The sequence below is a fragment of the Sus scrofa genome, chromosome 10 (genome assembly GCF_054392235.1).
Source record: "Sus scrofa isolate SSC_HxYL_T2T_F1_AM1 chromosome 10, Sscrofa_HxYL_maternal_Yorkshire_Landrace_v2.0, whole genome shotgun sequence".
Classification (NCBI taxonomy): Eukaryota; Metazoa; Chordata; class Mammalia; order Artiodactyla; family Suidae; genus Sus; species Sus scrofa.
This window is the reverse complement of record NC_139392.1, coordinates 9,871,932-9,888,272: the sequence shown is the minus strand read 5'-3', so window position 1 is coordinate 9,888,272 and position 16,341 is coordinate 9,871,932. Positions and strand designations below refer to the sequence as shown.

At 46.9% G+C, this 16,341-nt stretch overlaps 1 protein-coding gene and 1 long non-coding RNA gene across 25 annotated transcripts in view; one reads left to right on the top strand and one right to left on the bottom strand.

The window, feature by feature from the left end:
• Positions 1-13,113, bottom strand: part of LOC146398785 (uncharacterized) — a 344,076-nt gene extending 330,963 nt beyond the window's left edge. For 5 of the 6 annotated variants that reach the window (XR_014817314.1, XR_014817313.1, XR_014817315.1 and 2 more), the window contains exon 1: positions 13,023-13,113. This is a non-coding gene — a long non-coding RNA (uncharacterized LOC146398785). Of the gene's footprint in view, positions 1-12,699 lie in introns of all 6 variants that reach the window. The other variant, XR_014817316.1, reaches the window with a different exon arrangement.
• ESRRG (estrogen related receptor gamma) overlaps positions 11,698-16,341 on the top strand; it is a 663,361-nt gene continuing 658,717 nt past the window's right edge. For 10 of the 19 annotated variants that reach the window (XM_021064111.2, XM_084979088.1, XM_084979061.1 and 7 more), the window contains exons 1-2: positions 11,698-11,725; positions 13,586-13,670. In XM_021064111.2, the coding sequence (XP_020919770.1) occupies positions 13,669-13,670 (2 nt within the window). In that variant the 5' untranslated portion in view covers positions 11,698-11,725; positions 13,586-13,668. Of the gene's footprint in view, positions 11,726-13,357; positions 13,403-13,483; positions 13,671-16,341 lie in introns of those variants that run through there. The other 9 variants (XM_021064108.2, XM_084979086.1, XM_084979090.1 and 6 more) reach the window with 2 other exon arrangements.

The following is a 16,341-nucleotide window of genomic DNA, read 5'->3' as shown; positions in this document are numbered from 1 at the left end:
AGTCTCTTTTTTGGGTAATGTCCTTATTTAGTTTTGATATTAGGGTAATACTGGCCTCACAGAATTAGTTAGGAAGTATTTCCTCTGCTTCTTTTGGAAGAGATTGTAGATAATTGATATAATTTCTTCCTCAAATGATTAATGGAATAAACCAGTGAATTCAACTGAATCTGATGCTTTCTATTTTGGAAAGTTATTAATTATCAATTCAATTTATTTGATAGATACAAGCTTATTCAAATTGTTTATTCTTCTTGTGGAGTTTCGGTAGATAGTTTACTTTATAAATTTTTCCATTTCATCTAGTTATCAAATTTGTGGGCATAGAGGTATATAATAATAAATACAATAATAATATTCATTTATTATCCTTTAAATGTGTCCATGGGATATGTACTATTGTGCTCTCATTTCTGATATTAGTAATTTGTGTTTTCTCTCTCTCTTTTTCTTTTTGGTTAGCTTGGCTCAAGGTTTATCAATTTTTTTGGTCTGAAAGAACAACTTTCAATTTTGTCGATTTTCTCTACTGATATCCTGCTTCCAATGTCACTGATTTCTGCTCTGATTTCTATCATTTTTCTTCTCCTTGCTTTGAATTTGTTTTTCTTTTACTAGTTCCCTAAGGTGGAAGCTTAGATTATTAATTTTATTTTTATTAGTTTTTTTAAGGCCACACCTGCGACATATGGAAGTTCTCAGGCTAGGAGTCAAACTGGAGCTGCGGCTGCCAGCCTATGCCATGGCCACAGCAATACCAGATATGAGTCATATCTGCAGCCTATCCATAGCTAACAGCAATGCTGGATCCTTCACCCACTGAGTGAGGTCAGGGGTCACATCTACATGGAGATTATGTCACATTCTTGACCTGCTGAGCCACAACGGAAACTCCCTAGATTATCATCTATACATTCAATGATGTACGTTTCCCTCTCAGCAATGCTTTTGCTGAATCTCACAGATTTTGATATGCTGAATTTCACATTTATTTGAAAATCTTTTAGTTTCTCTTGAGATTTCTTCGACTCATGCGTTACCTACAAGTATGTTGTTTAATCTCCAAGTATTTTGAGGTTTTCCAGCAATCTTTCTGTTATTAATTTCTAGGTTAATTCCACTGTGGTCTGAGAACAGACATTGTATGGTTTCTACTTCTTTAAATTTGCTAAGGTATGTTTTATGGCACAGAATGTGGCTTATCTTAGTACATGTTCCATGTGAGCTTGAGAAGAATATGTGATCTGCTGTTGCTGGATGAAGTGCTCTATTGATGTCAATTATACCCAGGTGATTGATGGTACTGTTCAGTTCAACTATGTCCTTACTGATTTTCTGCCTGCTGGATCTGTCCATTTCTGATGGAAGGGTGTTAAAGTCTCCAACCATAATAGTGGATTTATCTCTTTCTACGCCAGTTGTATCAGGTTTTAACCTCACATATTCCGATGCTTAGTTGTTACGTGCATACACATTAAGGATTGTTATGTTTTCTTAGAGTACTGACCCCTTTATCATTATGTAATGCCTTCTGTTATCCCTTCATAACTTTCCTTGTTCTAAAGTCAACTTTGTCTGAAAGTAACATTGCTACTCCCCCCCCTTTTTTTTTATTAGTGTGAGCACGTGGTATTTTTCTCTATCCCTTTACTTTTCATCTCTTTGTGTCTTATATTCAAAGCAGGTTACTTGTAAACAACATGTAGTTGGATCTTCCTCTAACAATCTTTGTCTTTTCATTGTAATGTTTAGGCCATTGATGTTTAAAGTAATTATTGATATAGTTGGGTTAATATCTACTTTTTTTTTTTACTGTTTTCTATATGTTGTTCTTGTCTTTGGTCCTATTTTTATCTTCCACAATTTTTCTGCTTTCTATGTTTTTTTAAAAAAAATTTTACTTTTTTAAATTGAAGTTTAGTTGACTTACAATAAATATTAACTTCAGGTGTACAGCATAGTGATTCAATATTTTTATGGGCTATACTCCATTTAAAGTTATTGCTAAACAATGGCTATATTTCCCTGTGCTGTACAATACATCCTTGCTGCTTATCTATTTTATGCATAGTAGTTTGTATCTCTTAATCCCATACCTCTGTCTTTTCCTCTTCATTTCTCTTTCTCCCTACTGATAGCCACTAGATTATTCTCTGTATGGGCAAGTTTGTTTTGGTTTTGTTATGCACATTCCTTTGTCTGACTTTTTAGGCTCCATGTGTAAATGATGACATAGAGTATTTATCTTTCTCTGACATTTCACTAAGCATAATACTTTCTAGGACCATCCGCATTGTTGCAAATGCTTTTTGTGGTTTCAGTTGAATATTTGATATAACTCCATTTTCTCTCCTTTCTTACCATATCAATTATACTTATCGTTTTACTTTTTTTAGCGGTTGCTTTAGGGTTTGCAATATGCATTTACAACTAACCCAAGGCTACTTCCAAGTAACACTATATCACTTTATGGTTGGTGTAAGTTATATAACATTATAATTTATATATATAACATTACATAATTATATAACATTATAATAATAAAATAATCCCAATTCCTCTCTCATGTCCCTTGTACCATTGCTGTCATTCATTCTCAACTATGCAAAAACAATAATTATTGAAATTATTGTTGCTTTTATTTTGAACAAAATATCTGAGGCAGATATTATCAGATATCTGCTAGATCACATAAGAATATGAAAAACTAATATTTTATCTTTATTCTTCCTTCTGCAAAGCTCTTTCCTTTATATAGATCCAAGTTTCTGACCTATATTGTTTTTCTTTTCTTTGAAGAATTTCTTTTAACATTTCTTGCAACCAGATGTATCAGCAATATATTCATTTAATTTTTGTTTGTCTAAGAAAGTCTTTATATCTCCTTCACTTTGAAGGATAATTTTTACAGGGTACAGAGTTCTAGGTTGGTAGTTCTTCTCTCAACATCTTAAATATTTCACCCCACTCTCTTTGAGGAGAAATCAGGTGTAATTCTTATCTTTGCTCCTCTACAGGTAAGATTTTCCCCCCTGGCTCTTTCAAAATTAAACTTTAATTAAACTTTAATTTTCTAAATTTTGACTATGATACATCTAGGTGTAGCTTTTTGTTGTTGTTTGTTTTGAACATTTTTTTGTTTTTTGTTGTTGTTTGTTGTTGTTGTTTTGAACATTTACCCTGCTTGGTGTTCTCGGAGTTTCCTGGGTCTGTGATTTGGGGTTGAACATCAAGCTGGAGATATTCTCAGTCATTATTTCCTCAAAGATTTCCTCTGTCCCTTTCTTTCTTTCATCTTCTGATATTTCCATTATGCATGTTACCTGTTTTAGAGTTGTCCCACAGTCCTTGCATATTCTAGTCTTTTTTTTTTTCATTCTAGCTTTCCAGTTATTGAAGTTTCCAATGTCATATTCTCAAACTTAGAGATTATTTCCTCAGCTGTGCCAGTCTACTACTGAGTCCATCTCAACGCATTTTTCATTTTTATTAGTGTTTTTGATCTGTTATGATGCTTTTTTTTGTCTTTCTTAGAATTTCCATCTCTCTGCTCATATTTTCAATATGCACCTGCATGTTGTCTTCTTTTTCCATTAAATCCCTTAGCATGTTAATCATACATTTAAAAACATTCCAGGTCTGATATTTCCAACCTTCCTGCCATACCTGATTGATTCTAATGCTTGTTCAGTCTCTTCAAACTGTGTTTTTTTGCTTTTTAGTATGCTTGGTAATTTTTTGCTGAAAAGTGGACATGATGAATTGGGTAAGAGAAAGGCCTTAAGTAATGTGATGGTAATGTGTAGAGGCAGGGGAGGAAAACCATCCCATAGCTATGATTAGGTCTCAATCTTTTCTCTTCTTTTTGGGCCAACCTGTGCATATGGAGTTCCCAGGCCAGACCAGGAATCAGATGTGAGCTGCAGTTGTGACCTAAGCTGCAGCTGAGGCAACGCTAGACCCTTAACCTGCTTGTGCCAGGTAGGGATTGAACCTGTGTCCCAGTGCTCCCAAGACACGGTCAATCCCGTTGCACCACAGAGGGAACTCCAAGTCTCAGTCTTCCAACAAGCCTGAGTCCCTGGGTGGTGAATTTCAGTAATGCATCTCCATTTCTTTCCCTCCTTATGTAGGTCCAGCTGGCTAGAAGGGGCTGGAGCTGGTAATTTCTCTTTCCTCAGGTAATTAGTCTCTGACATATCCCAATACATTAGGCTCTGGCAAATTAGTTTCTCCTGCAGGCAGGACTTGTTAAGAAAAACAAAATGCTATTTCCCTCCCTCCTTCTGGAAGTGTGAAAGCATTTTTCTTTGACCTTCACTGCAAGGTCCTGGAGATAAAACTCACAAAAGCATGAGGTCCTGTCTATGATTGGCTTTCCCTAGAGTCTTTAACTCTCAGATTTGTCCACAATGAGTCTCCAGCAATTTGTCAACTGCAGTTCAGTTTTCCCACCCCAGTACCCAGGCTTTAGCTCTTGGGTTTCAACTCTCTTAAGCTGTGATTGTCTATATATGTCTGTCTGTCTCTCCAATTTTGGGAACAGCAGTTTGCCCTGTGACCTCACTTTTCTGATGGATCTAAGAAGAACTGATTTTTCTGGTTGTTCAGACTTTTACTTCTTAGGATAGAGTGGTGACTTTTGAGCTCCATCTATGCTGGATTGCACTCACTGGCTTTTGAATATCCATTTTCCCTAACCCATACTTCTTGAAAGTGAGTATAAATAAATGGCCAGAGAATTAAGCACTGACTTAACAAAACTTCCATCTGCTTTTTGACTTGGATCTGCTGAATCAAGGGTGACCCATTTTAATGACTTGTTTTATCTTCGTTCGCCATTATATTTCAAAGAGCCTATGATACAGTGAGCTGTGCCAAAAAAAGTCTTCGAGGATAAAATGGAATTATTCTGTAAATAAACTGAGAGATGAATGGATAAGCAAATCAGTAATTCCTTCAGATCCCCCATGTCCTAAAGTCTGGCACCGTTCATACACCCAGAAATGTTTACTATCAAAATCCCATCTGAAAGCAAACAAAGAAACAAGTTCTTTTTTTATCTTAAAGATAAAGAGAATACATATTAAGCAGTAGCATCTGATTTGTAAAAGTTTTAAATGTTATACCAATACCTAGGCAGGTACATCCATTTTCTTCATCAAGTCTAAGCTGTCCTGGTAGCCTCAATGAGGTGTGTTTGCTCCTTGTCTCTGTCCTCTGATAAATCTTGCCAGAGAGCTTTCAGTTGAATTGCAGACACCTATACCATCTCTCCTATACTTAATGCTACAAGTAAGATGTGTGCTTCTGTTTCTCATTTTTTAAAGTTTTACAGAAATACAGTTGATTTACAATGTTGTAACAACTTCTGCTGTACAACAAAGTGATTCAGTTATATATATACACAAGATGAGTGCCTTTAAAAGTAAATCTTTTGTCTTTGTTTTGTGCAAATTCATCCACCTTCTTCTTTGTTCCTCTTGTCGCTTCAGGCACAGAAACATCCAGGAATGGTCAGGATGGGGGGGATATAATATGCAGCTATTAAGTATGGACCCAATTAATCACAAGATCAATTCTGGGCCATGTTCTAAACTAAACAATTAAGCTAACCAGCCCTAACAATTGGCCGTTCTAATTATCCCTGAAATAATTAATTGAATAAAATAATGCAGCTGGTTAATTTTTCATTATACAATATGAAGCCAACATTTTTACTTTTATCCATATTAGATTGAATTACTACTTTTAAGTTAAGAAATTAAAAAAAAAAAACTCTCAACTTTTGTGCAATAGAGGACAGGAGAAATTTGTTCTGTGATACCTAAAACATCTAGGATTCCACTGAATGGCACAGATCTTAGCTACCTTTTGGTTAGGTCAAATCAATGCACTGGTAGTATTTGCAAACATCTGGAAACAAGACATAAAAGTAGATTATTAGTTAGGCTCATGCATATTTATGTGTCATTGTGCATGCACATTTGTACCATATGCATGTTAGGTCTAAGTATTTTAGAAAAAAAGAGTGAGTGACACTATTTTATAGTCATTTCATGTTTTTCCCTTAAATATCGCCTCTGGAGACCAAAGATCTAGAGGAAAAGTCATAATATGTCTAGTAGGATGTCTTCATTGGTCATCACAATTCTTGATAAGAATGATCTTTTTGTTTGCTTGTCTATGTGTATGTAAGATTTTTGTTTCACTTTGTAATACACTTACAATACACCTGTGCTGTGAAGGTCTAAGCATGATTATCCTCAAAACCATCAAACACTGAATGTGAACAGAAACAAGAGGTGGTTTTTTTAAATTAATTAATTTTTGGCCACATCTGTAGCACATGGAAGTTCCCAGCCCAAATGGGAGCTGCAGCTACAACCTACACCTCAGCTGCAACAACACCAGATCTTCAACCCACTGTGTCAGGCCTGGGATCAAAACCCTGCCTTAGCGGTGACCTGAGCTGCTGCAGCGAAAATGCTGGCTCCTTAACCTGCTGCACCACAATAGGAACTCCAAGAGAGGAGATTTTTTCAAAATGTGCTTATGTTAATCTCTTGGTTTGGGGTCCATATGTTTCCTCGTCACCGTGACTTGCTGAGCACCACTTAGATGTAGTTTTCTTGATGGAAAAAAGAAATAGCTTGAGTGACTGAACAGAATCAGATCCAGTTTCCTTCTGACTTCAGTTGGACCTCGTGGTTCCTGTTGTTGACAGACCATTGGAATTCAGGTAGAATCACACATGCAATAGAATTGGGGTAGGATTAGTGGCAGAAGCTCACTGTGGATATTACAAAGTGGCCTTTGCATAGTTCATACAATGTTTGGGCAAGCAAACATCTTCTAGAACGGCACTTGCAGTCTTGGACACCACTGCTATATGCCCGTGTGGTAAGGTCTGAGCTCTCTTCATTCAAAAGTATTACCTCTAGTATGTATCATGAAGTGAAAACTAAAGACATGAAGACAGTTTGTCTAATGAAAAGGTTCTCTTTTAAGTCACTGTGATCTGAAGAATACAGATGACAATACTTTTTCTCTACACATAGAGTTGAATCTCTATGGCTCCTTTCTCTGAGTAATTCATTAAGTTGTATACACTGATAATCCATTATTGTATATTTTTTTTTATTATAGTTGTTTTATAATGTTGTGACAATTTCTGCTGTTCCACATAGTGACCCAGTCACACGTATATATGCATTCTTCTTCTCATACTAGCTTCCATCAGGTTCTAGCCCAAGAGATTGGATATAGTTCCCTGTGCTGTACAGTAGGACCTCATTGTTCATCCATTCATTATTACGATAAAAAAAAAAAAAAAACATAACCAGGGAAGTTAGCTACTTCAAATTCCCACATTCTGAAAAGAAAGTTTGTTGTTGGCCATTTAGGTGCTGAGGGCCTGAAGGACACAGGAAGATTCATGGTCTTTAAAGTCTAGATGGTTCTTCTATAAACCACTTACCTACTTCCTTTAAGAAAGACAGAGGTGGGGGGGAGATAAATGCTCACAGGAACTATGATATCACACCGTGCAGCTGCTAATGCATATGGATGTGTCATGCAAATGTCCCCAACAGAAACACATTCTTTAGTTTAAACCTGCAACCATATTCAGCAGTAAAAGAGTTTCCAAATCAAACTGCTGACTCCTTTTTTTTCCCTTATCAAAACACCCCAGCATACATCTTACCAGGCAGAGTAAATCAAAAGAACCAGCTGGAGTTACCAACTCTTGTTTTTCCCTGGATATCAGGTGTGTGCTGCAATTTTGCAGATCAATTTGTGAGCTGAAATAAGTAGCTGTGGTCCACTAAACTCAAAATAAAGCCATTTGGGCAAAGCCTGGGCTAACTTTCCAAAGGCCTTATCTTTGCAAAAAGATATTGTAATTTACCAACTGATTGTTTGTTTTCTGAATAAAGATGTGTGTTGATTATACCTTGATCTGAAGGTAAAAAGATCTGGAGGAGCTCGGAGCAATACTGAGGAATAGAGAACACTGTTCTTTATCTTCTCCCTTCTTTTAATTTTAAATTTTGCACACTGTCTGCTAAGTTGATAGGAGAAGTAGATTCAAGGGAAGGACAAAAAAAAAAAAAAAAAAAAAAAAGGAGAGCAAGAAAAAAAGAGGTGGAAGGAATTTGGGGAGCAATCTTGTCACATTAAATTTTCCAAAGCATCGATGTAGTTAGAGCCTATAGCTGTGAATTTATTGCGACATATACTTCTTCTCGTGCTGCGACTGCGTATTTATGGAAAAGTTCTGTACTGGGGAATGAAAAATGTCAAACAAGAAACTTCAACTGTTACCTGGAGGGAACGTTAAAGGGTAACTTGGGAGTGATTCGATCCAACTTTTTTATGGCTGGGAGCAGGAAGACCACTTTGACTTTTTTTTTTTTAAATAGGAATGTAGGCTGAAGCTAAGCACTTAACAAGAGCGAGGCGGCTGAGATTAGATGCGGAAAGAGAAAATGAGTGCGTATCTGGGGATTAACCCGCATTTGTGCTCTATGGGGAGGCAGGCTAGGCACTCACTCTGAAGACACCACACCGGTGAAACGCCATCAATTCTGAATGAAATTACCTAGGGTGAAATTGCCTATCTGCAGGTGGCATCGTCTGCGCTGCGCTCTGGGTTTCTTGCCCCCCCGCAGCCTGGGTGTGAAGGCCTGGCTGGAAGATCGCCCCGTGCAACTGCCTCGTCTCTAGTGACAGGGTCTGGACTCCTAAAAATAGCCACTGGTTTCCTTGGCCCTCGCCTTCTGCGCTCCAAGAAGCGGGGCGACCCATTTCTCTTTCTGAGACCCGGGGCCCTGGCGTTTGCGGCTTAGCCCGGGAGAGCCGGAGGCCAGGGCGAGGAGGCTGGGAGGAGGAAGGCCAGAACCCGCAAAGGCAGCGGTGGCTGGTTCTCGCCCCTGGGCTTCTCCGCCACCGCTTCGATTCACCGACAACTCAGTCCGTTCAAAAGGCCCAGGCTCGAGTCCTCGGCTCAGGCCCAGGGCAGGCTGCGAAGCCATGGCCTCGGGGGTCGTCCCTCCCACTGCCCCAACTCCCCCGCCCAGGGTCAAGTCCCATTAAGGGATGCCAGAAGCCAGCTCCAGGAGCCGGTCATTTACTCTTTGTCTTTGTTTTCCCCTACCTCTAAAGGCGAGAAAAACATTCACAGAAAGAGGGCGAACGGCGGCGATTATGCACCCCCTCCCGCCCCTCGACGCAGGCAAGTCCTCGCACGCATCTGGCGGTCCGCGCGGCTCATATACATATTTCCAGGGGGAGGCTGGGCGGCTGCTTCATCGCCGGGTCAATGTGTTAATTAAAAGTTGGTCCGAGTTGGTCAGCACGCAGTCCCAGATGTGCTTAACAGCATGCAATTAACACGTAAGGCAAATCTTTTTGAAGATACCAGAATTGAAAACCCCCCAAAGAAACTCCACCCTGCCCCCGCCCTGAATGGCAAATAGCAATGGCAAATAAGGGAAAAGTCATTAAAAGACGTAATTAAATGTGGGCCGCCGTTCTTGAAGGGGGGTCGGGCAGGAAAAAAAAAATTCCCTAAATCTATATATTTCAAAAATAAATAGCAAATTGATTTTTTCCCCCCCTGCAGGACGTGCAGGCACGAGATCTGTTTCCCTGCGTTCCCACCCCATGTATATTAAACAGCGGGTGAGCGGCGGCCGCGCGGCGCGGTGACCTAGAGAGCGCCGGGAGTCCCCGGCCTCCACGCGGGTCCCCGCGCCGCCGCCGCCGCCGCCGGCGATCGCAGAGGGGCCTCTCGCAGCCAGATTGGATAATTACCGCGCGGTCGCTTGCCTGGCGTCCTTTATATTTTCAAAAGTGCTGGGGGGAGGGGGGAGAAAGAGAGGTGATAGAGTCATTCTAGATAAAATACATCCATGTGAAAAGTAAAAGTGTTGGTGGAGACACGTAATATCATCATCGCCCCCAGCGGAGAAGCCAGTCCGGATTCCAATCGCCGGAGGTTGATTCCGCCGGCTCGCTTCTGCCCGCAGTTTTTAGCCCAACGCACCGGGTTCTCAAGCCTCCTCGAATCAGTTTGCTTCTATTTATCTTTTAATTCGGGTTGCCTCATTTACTGTTTCTTTCCCACCTCTCAGAGCCAAACAAAGACCCCGATGTGTTAACCCCCCATTCTCCTCTCGACGCACAGATTCAGGGGCGTACGCGCGTGCGCGCGTGTACACACACACACACACACACACACACACACACACACACACACACTCTACAACTTCCTCACACTTCTCCCGCTTGCGGAAGCCAGAGGAGGATTTGGTGCCCAACTGGCCACCTTGACGCCACAAGTAAAGTTCTTGGTCATCATCTTAGACTTTTGTCTTAGGACGGTAGGTATCAGAGATGACATGGGACTCCATCACTCACATCGCCCCAAAGCAGACGGGGGCAGCCATTCCAAACAATTAATTGTATGTGTTGTATCCAAAGGGCGTGCCTTACTGATGCCACCTAATGAAGCAAATAATGGATTTGCAGTATCTTCGCTATTCATCTGGTCCTTCTAGAAACCTGGGTGTTAAGGAGAAATGGATAGTGATGGATAGAGAGAAAGAGAAAGGGGGAGGGGAAGAGGGAGGAGAAGGGTCAGGTACAGATCCTGGAAACTGATCAGATTTGTTGAGTGTCAGCTTGAAGACGGCCTCTGAGCCATGATTTAAACACCTGCAGTATCACTGTTAACTAGGGTCCCGCGACTGCCCCCCACCCCCACTTTGTCTTCCTGCCGCTCCTTTTTCTCCCTTTTGTAGGATACAGAAGGTGAATAATGAAACCATTTTGCTAATAGTTTATGAGCCATGAGATTGGAAATGTATATGGATAGACCGAGCACCAGACTAAAATCATTTGAAAGAAGCGTAAGGCTTGGCAGAGAAAGAAACCTGCCGTGTCCTCTCTCCCCAGCCCGGAGCGGAATGGGACGGATGAGGTGGCCTCATGCCTCTCCGCTCCATCCGAGGGCAGCGGCTTGGTCCGTCTTCCCGCCAGCCTCCTACCCTCCTCGGCTCCCCGAGAGGCTGGAGCGAGAGGGAGATGAATTGGGGCGATGGCGAGATAGCGCGAGCGGGAGATAATCGCTATCACCAGGATTTTTCTTCCACTGATGGGATCTAAAAAGATCTATCACACTGGGCAGCTTCACCCGAGCTGAAAACAATAGACGTGAACTTCGTGCTGAAGACAGCCACGGGGATACCTGCTGTCTGTACGTCTGTCGTTTCTGTCCCTATAGGGCCTGTTCCCCTAGTTCCGACTCACAAAACCTCGAGAAACGCCGCCGCAAGCACCTATTTGACTTCCACAATCAGCCCGCAAGTAGGTTCTCACCCGCTTTCTTAGCGCAGTTACTACAGTTTCAAAGCCTGGGCTCCAGGGGCGGGAAGAAGGGGAATTTGAGGGAGTGGCAGGTGGGATGAAAGGTGAGGCGCTGGCCTGGCCCATCTCATCCCCGTCCACAAATGGGCCCCAAAGCCTGGGAAAATCCTCGAAGGAGGCTCGCAACAGCGGCCCAAGCCAATGGCCCGCGAGAGACCGCCCCACGTCTGGCCCGGCGTCGGGGAGAGCGGGGGCGCGAGGGTGAGGGCGGGGGCGGGCTCGCTGCAGGCGCTGGTTCCCAGGCCCTGGCTCCCCAGCCGGGTCAGCGACTGGAGCGGGCCGGTCGGGACAGGTAGGTAGCCAGGGGAGCACAAGCCAGGCGCGGGCGGCCTTGGGATCCCGGGCTCCGTTCAATTCCGTCTGGGAGTACCCTTCTTTGGGCTTTGGGCCAGGGTAGAGGGGACACCCCCGCGGGCTCAGGGCCCTTGGGGAAGCGCAGTAAGCGCAGGTGTGTACCCAGCGCCCGGGGCGCGCACGGGCTTTTCGGGTGGCTTGAAAAGCCGCGCGCACCCGCCTACGTGGAGTCGGGGAAAGTGGGCGCACAGGGTAGGAAAGGGGCGACTAACTCCCCCCCCCCCTTAGCACCTTCCTATGTCCTGCCAGACTCGGCTGGATTCTGGGAAAGACAGAATAACTTTTCCGTTTTCGGGGGGTGGTAACCGACGGGAACAGGTATTAGAAGAAGCGACAACCCAGTATCAACTGCCTGGGCGACCCTCTTTGATTCCCCCCCCTCGGGGGGGTAGTGGTAGAGGCGAGGCCTAAGTCATTTCTGTGTATGGGGGGCGGCAGGCGGCGCGGGGCGGGGGTAGGCGGTGGCAAGAAAGAGCACCACGGTTCTCTGCCTCCCCCCTCACTTTCCCCCAGCTCGAGGCCGCCGTTTGGCCCCTTGCGCGGGCTTAGCCCCCTGCTCTGCAGGTCTTGCGTTGAGAAGGAGCTTCCAAAGAGAATTAGTGCAGCCTCCTTTGGCCTGCAGACTGGAGTCACCTGTGGGGGCCTCAGTTTCTCCAACCCCCACACCCAGCCCTATTGGACTACCCTATTGACTCTGGCTGGCGCGAGACATTCAGAATAAACTTAGTGAAGCAACCTCGTGATGTGGGGCGTTTGGAGTGGAGAGCTAGTGTCTGTCGTCCTTGGGGTGGGGGTTATTTTTGAGGAAGGTCTGGCATGAAAATGCAAAGCCTACTAAGCCCACCACTGTTCGCAGTTCGGCCCTGGCTCAAGCGGACGAAGAGGGGGCGGCGAGGGGCGGTCAAGACTCACAGTCACAAGAATCTCTTCAGGTCGGCAGGTGTGCGGGGACCCGGCGAAAAGGCGGCTGGCCCCGGGGAGCTAGCGAGGACGAACCGAGGGCGCCACCCGGCAGGGCCCGCTTCCCCCCAGGCAAGGGAGGACGTGACCCCGGGGTACGCCTCCGCAACCTCGGCGGGTCAGGGCCGAGGGTTCAAGTAAAGTTGCTGAGCGGGGGTTGCCAGCCCTGGAGCGTTGCAGCTGACCCCGAGAAAGGAAACCTACACTCTAGGAACGCCGTTGGGCCTCCTGCCCTCGCCCTGTCGCACTCCCCACCCCCCCAAACCCAGGGTTACCTTGATTCCCATCCTGGCGTCTCAAGAAAACTCCCGAGCCTGGCAGTTTCCGGCTTTCCCTCCGTAGCTCCCGAAATCCCAGGGGAAACTTGGCGCGGCCTCCCCCTCCCCCTCCCCGTTTCTACGGGCAACCCCCGGGATTCTCGCTCTCTGGGGCCTTTACCCTTCCCAGCTGGCGCCTGTAGAGCAAAGGTAGGAGGGTAGGAAGAGGCGGAGTGCCTCCCTCCTTGCAAAAATAATAAAACTACTGGAAATTCTAATAAAAGTAAACGCAGCCCCCCCCCCCGTCTGTCCCCCTCCCTGATCCTGCCTGGATAGGGGTGGCCGGGGGCGGGGAGAGGGACGGAGGGTCAGCACCGGGAAGGGGATTCGGCGCAAAGGTACGCCAGCTCCTCTCATTTGTTAGTTGATTCCGTCTAAAAGTTCTCTATTTATAGGCTACCCGCGGCTGCCCGAACCCCAGCGCCCGCTTCCTTCGCGAAGTGAGAGAGGTCCCCGCGGCGCCGAGCGGCCCGTCGCGGTCGTGTCCCGTGATCTGTTTTGTTTCTGTCCTCCCACCGCAGGCAGCCGGGGAGCGGACCGCGCGCGGGGCAGCCCCGAAACCACCCACTCGCAGTAGTTGAGAGAGCGGCTCTGCAGTCCGACCATGTGAGTCCGCGCTTGACCCCGCTCGGCACGCGCGGGCGGGCGGGCGGACCCGGGGGCGGCGCGGGCGCGGGGCCCCTGCGACCTCCAGCTCCTTTCTTCTCCCTCCTCCCGCTTTAATTTCCCCCTTCCCACTCTCTATTTCCGTGCTTCTCTGACGCTCCCCTGCTCAACTTCTAGCTGAGTTTGGGCACCAAAAATGAGAGGCGACTGGCCTGTACGCGGGAGGCGGGGGTGGGCCGAGCACGTGTGTTTCATAAAGAAGAAAACGGAGGGTCTGGGGGAGGGGGAGACGCGCGCGGAGCGGGCCTGGAGCGCGGCCCTGGGGACGGGGGGAGGGGAAGAGGCGCGTTCGGAGCCAGACGTCCCCTGCTTTTGCACCGGCTGACCGCACGATGGGAATGCCGTGCTCGCGAAGCCTCACTATTTGTAACCATCTCTCTGCGATGGGGGGACAGATGTCTTATAGTCTCCAAACCGCCTCGGGTGGAAAGGAGGGAAGAACGTGAGCAGTGGCCGAGGGTGGTCGGGAAATAGGATCAGGGTCAGGGCCCTAAATTCCAGGTAGATCTGGGCGCTGCGGCGCCTTTCTCCCCCGCGGCGGCGGCGGCAGGCAGGACTCACTTGCGGAGACAGCAAGGGCGCAAGCGGATCGTGGCTCTCCATAGGCCTTGACCTTGTCTTCTTTATCTACCTGCCAGGGCCTTAGACGATGCTTCCGAGTTTTAGGACTCGGACGTCAAGGGGGCGGGGAGCAGGGCAGGCTCGGGGTGTTCCCCAAGCCCCAGGCGAGAGGAGCGCCAGGCGCGCGGGTGCGGCGCGGGGAAGGGCTGCGCGCCCCGGGCGCGGGCGCCGCCAGGCCGCTTTTCTCGCAGGCGTGCGGCGGCGGCCATGAGGCTCGCCCCGGCTCTTCCCGCCGCCCTTTCACCCTAGAGCCTAATTGCGACGTTTGGGGGGCAGAGAAGGTTGTGATTGAAAATAACTTGGAGCTCGGGTCCGTTTGGCTGGAGATGTGAGCCCAGCGCAGTGGTGGAGAGGAGTTAGGAACCAGCGAGGGAAAAACTGCTGCCGTGCCTGGTCACGCGCTGGGCCTTGTGCCCTTTGGGATTCTTACCCGCCACCAGTTTCTCCTTTTACATTGGGTGCCACAGACAACCCCCCCCCCCGCCCCCACCTCCTCTCCAGTGCGCTTAATCTCTGGATATTCTGGTGGGGAGCCAAAACCCAGCACGGGACTATGGCAGGGCCACAGAAGGGACCTGACTCCCAAAATGTGTGCACCCAGGGTTCCCAGCGTAGAAACAGGAAGATGGGGGGGGGGTCGGTTTGCAATCCGGTCCAGTCCCTGCTTCTCTCCTGGGCTCACACTGCAAGGACAGTCTGGTTCAGACAGGACTGGAGCCACCCACACCTGGCCCAGAGCTGCCTGGATTCTCACCCCGGCCCGCCCAAAACAGCTTTCATAAACTCGGCTGCCAAGTTAAAATCAGAGGCAAGTTTCTGCTACTCTCCCTGGGCTTCGTGCGGAGCTTGGGGTAGATGTCACATTTATGACAGCTTTATAGCCGGAAACTAGCAGCAGAGATCCATAAATGTCAGAAAATCTGGCCGTGGGGGAGCAGTGTCTTGGTATACCCCCCAACGCGCACTCCCCGAAAGTAAATGCCCCTCAGTTCTCCTGTCCTAAGAGGAATCAAAGGCAGGAAGAAAATATCCATGGAGATAAAGTCAGGACGGGGGGCTTTAAGAGGAAATGAGAGAAAGAAAAGATGGGCTACAGGGGACGGTGTGGTCCCAACTAGCTGCTTTTCCTCCTTGTCTTCTTGGAAAAGAGTGGGAAAGAGTTAGCCCGCGAGCATCCACCCCGACCCCAGGTTCTCTGACCTTGGCCTCTGGTGTATGCGCAAGTCTGCCAGCACTTGGACTAATTTGCAGCTTCTCAGTTTCCCCAGCTCCCAGCCCTTCCCCACGTGCACATTCCCGGGCCCCAGTGCTTAGGGAACATGCTTTGCTCAGGAGCTGGTCACAGGCAGAGAAGGCCCAGCTCACCCTCCTGGCACCCCCTGGGTGTCTCCTTTGCCAGAGACTCTGGAACGGGCACGTGTGCGGGCGCGCCAGGCCGTGGCATTGGGGTGGGAAAGAGGTGCTTGCCTAAATCCTTCTGCTTTGAGGAATTTTGAGAACCAGTAGGCTTTTCCCAGGTCTCTGAAGGGATCTTAGAATTTGGGAGCTTCCAGGGCTCAGTGAAGTAAAATAAACTTGCCCTGAGCTCCGGCTTAATTCTCTTTGCTGTGAGGCTTCTGCATCCTCGTCGTTCTCCTTTTTTGGCTGCAGATTCTTTTCAGTCGCTGCCCTTCCCTGCTCTGCCTCTCCTGGGTGGCCTCCAGACTCCTAGGGCTTTACCCCCAGGCGGGGGCTCTAGATAGAAAATGCCCCACGTTTTCTTCCCCAGGTTGAGTAAAAATGACCTTCTACCATCCAGACAAAATATGAGAATAAAACCCTGTGTGTATGGAGGAGGGGAGGGCAGAGAATCCGGAGGCCTGTTTGTTTCCAGATGAACTAGTTTCTGGGCAGAACCTCCACTCTTTCCAAATAGCTCATGCTTTCAGGGAACCCTGGAAAGAGGCAGGAAAAGAGATTTTTCCTCTTACCCATGCTTCAGGTCTGTAAC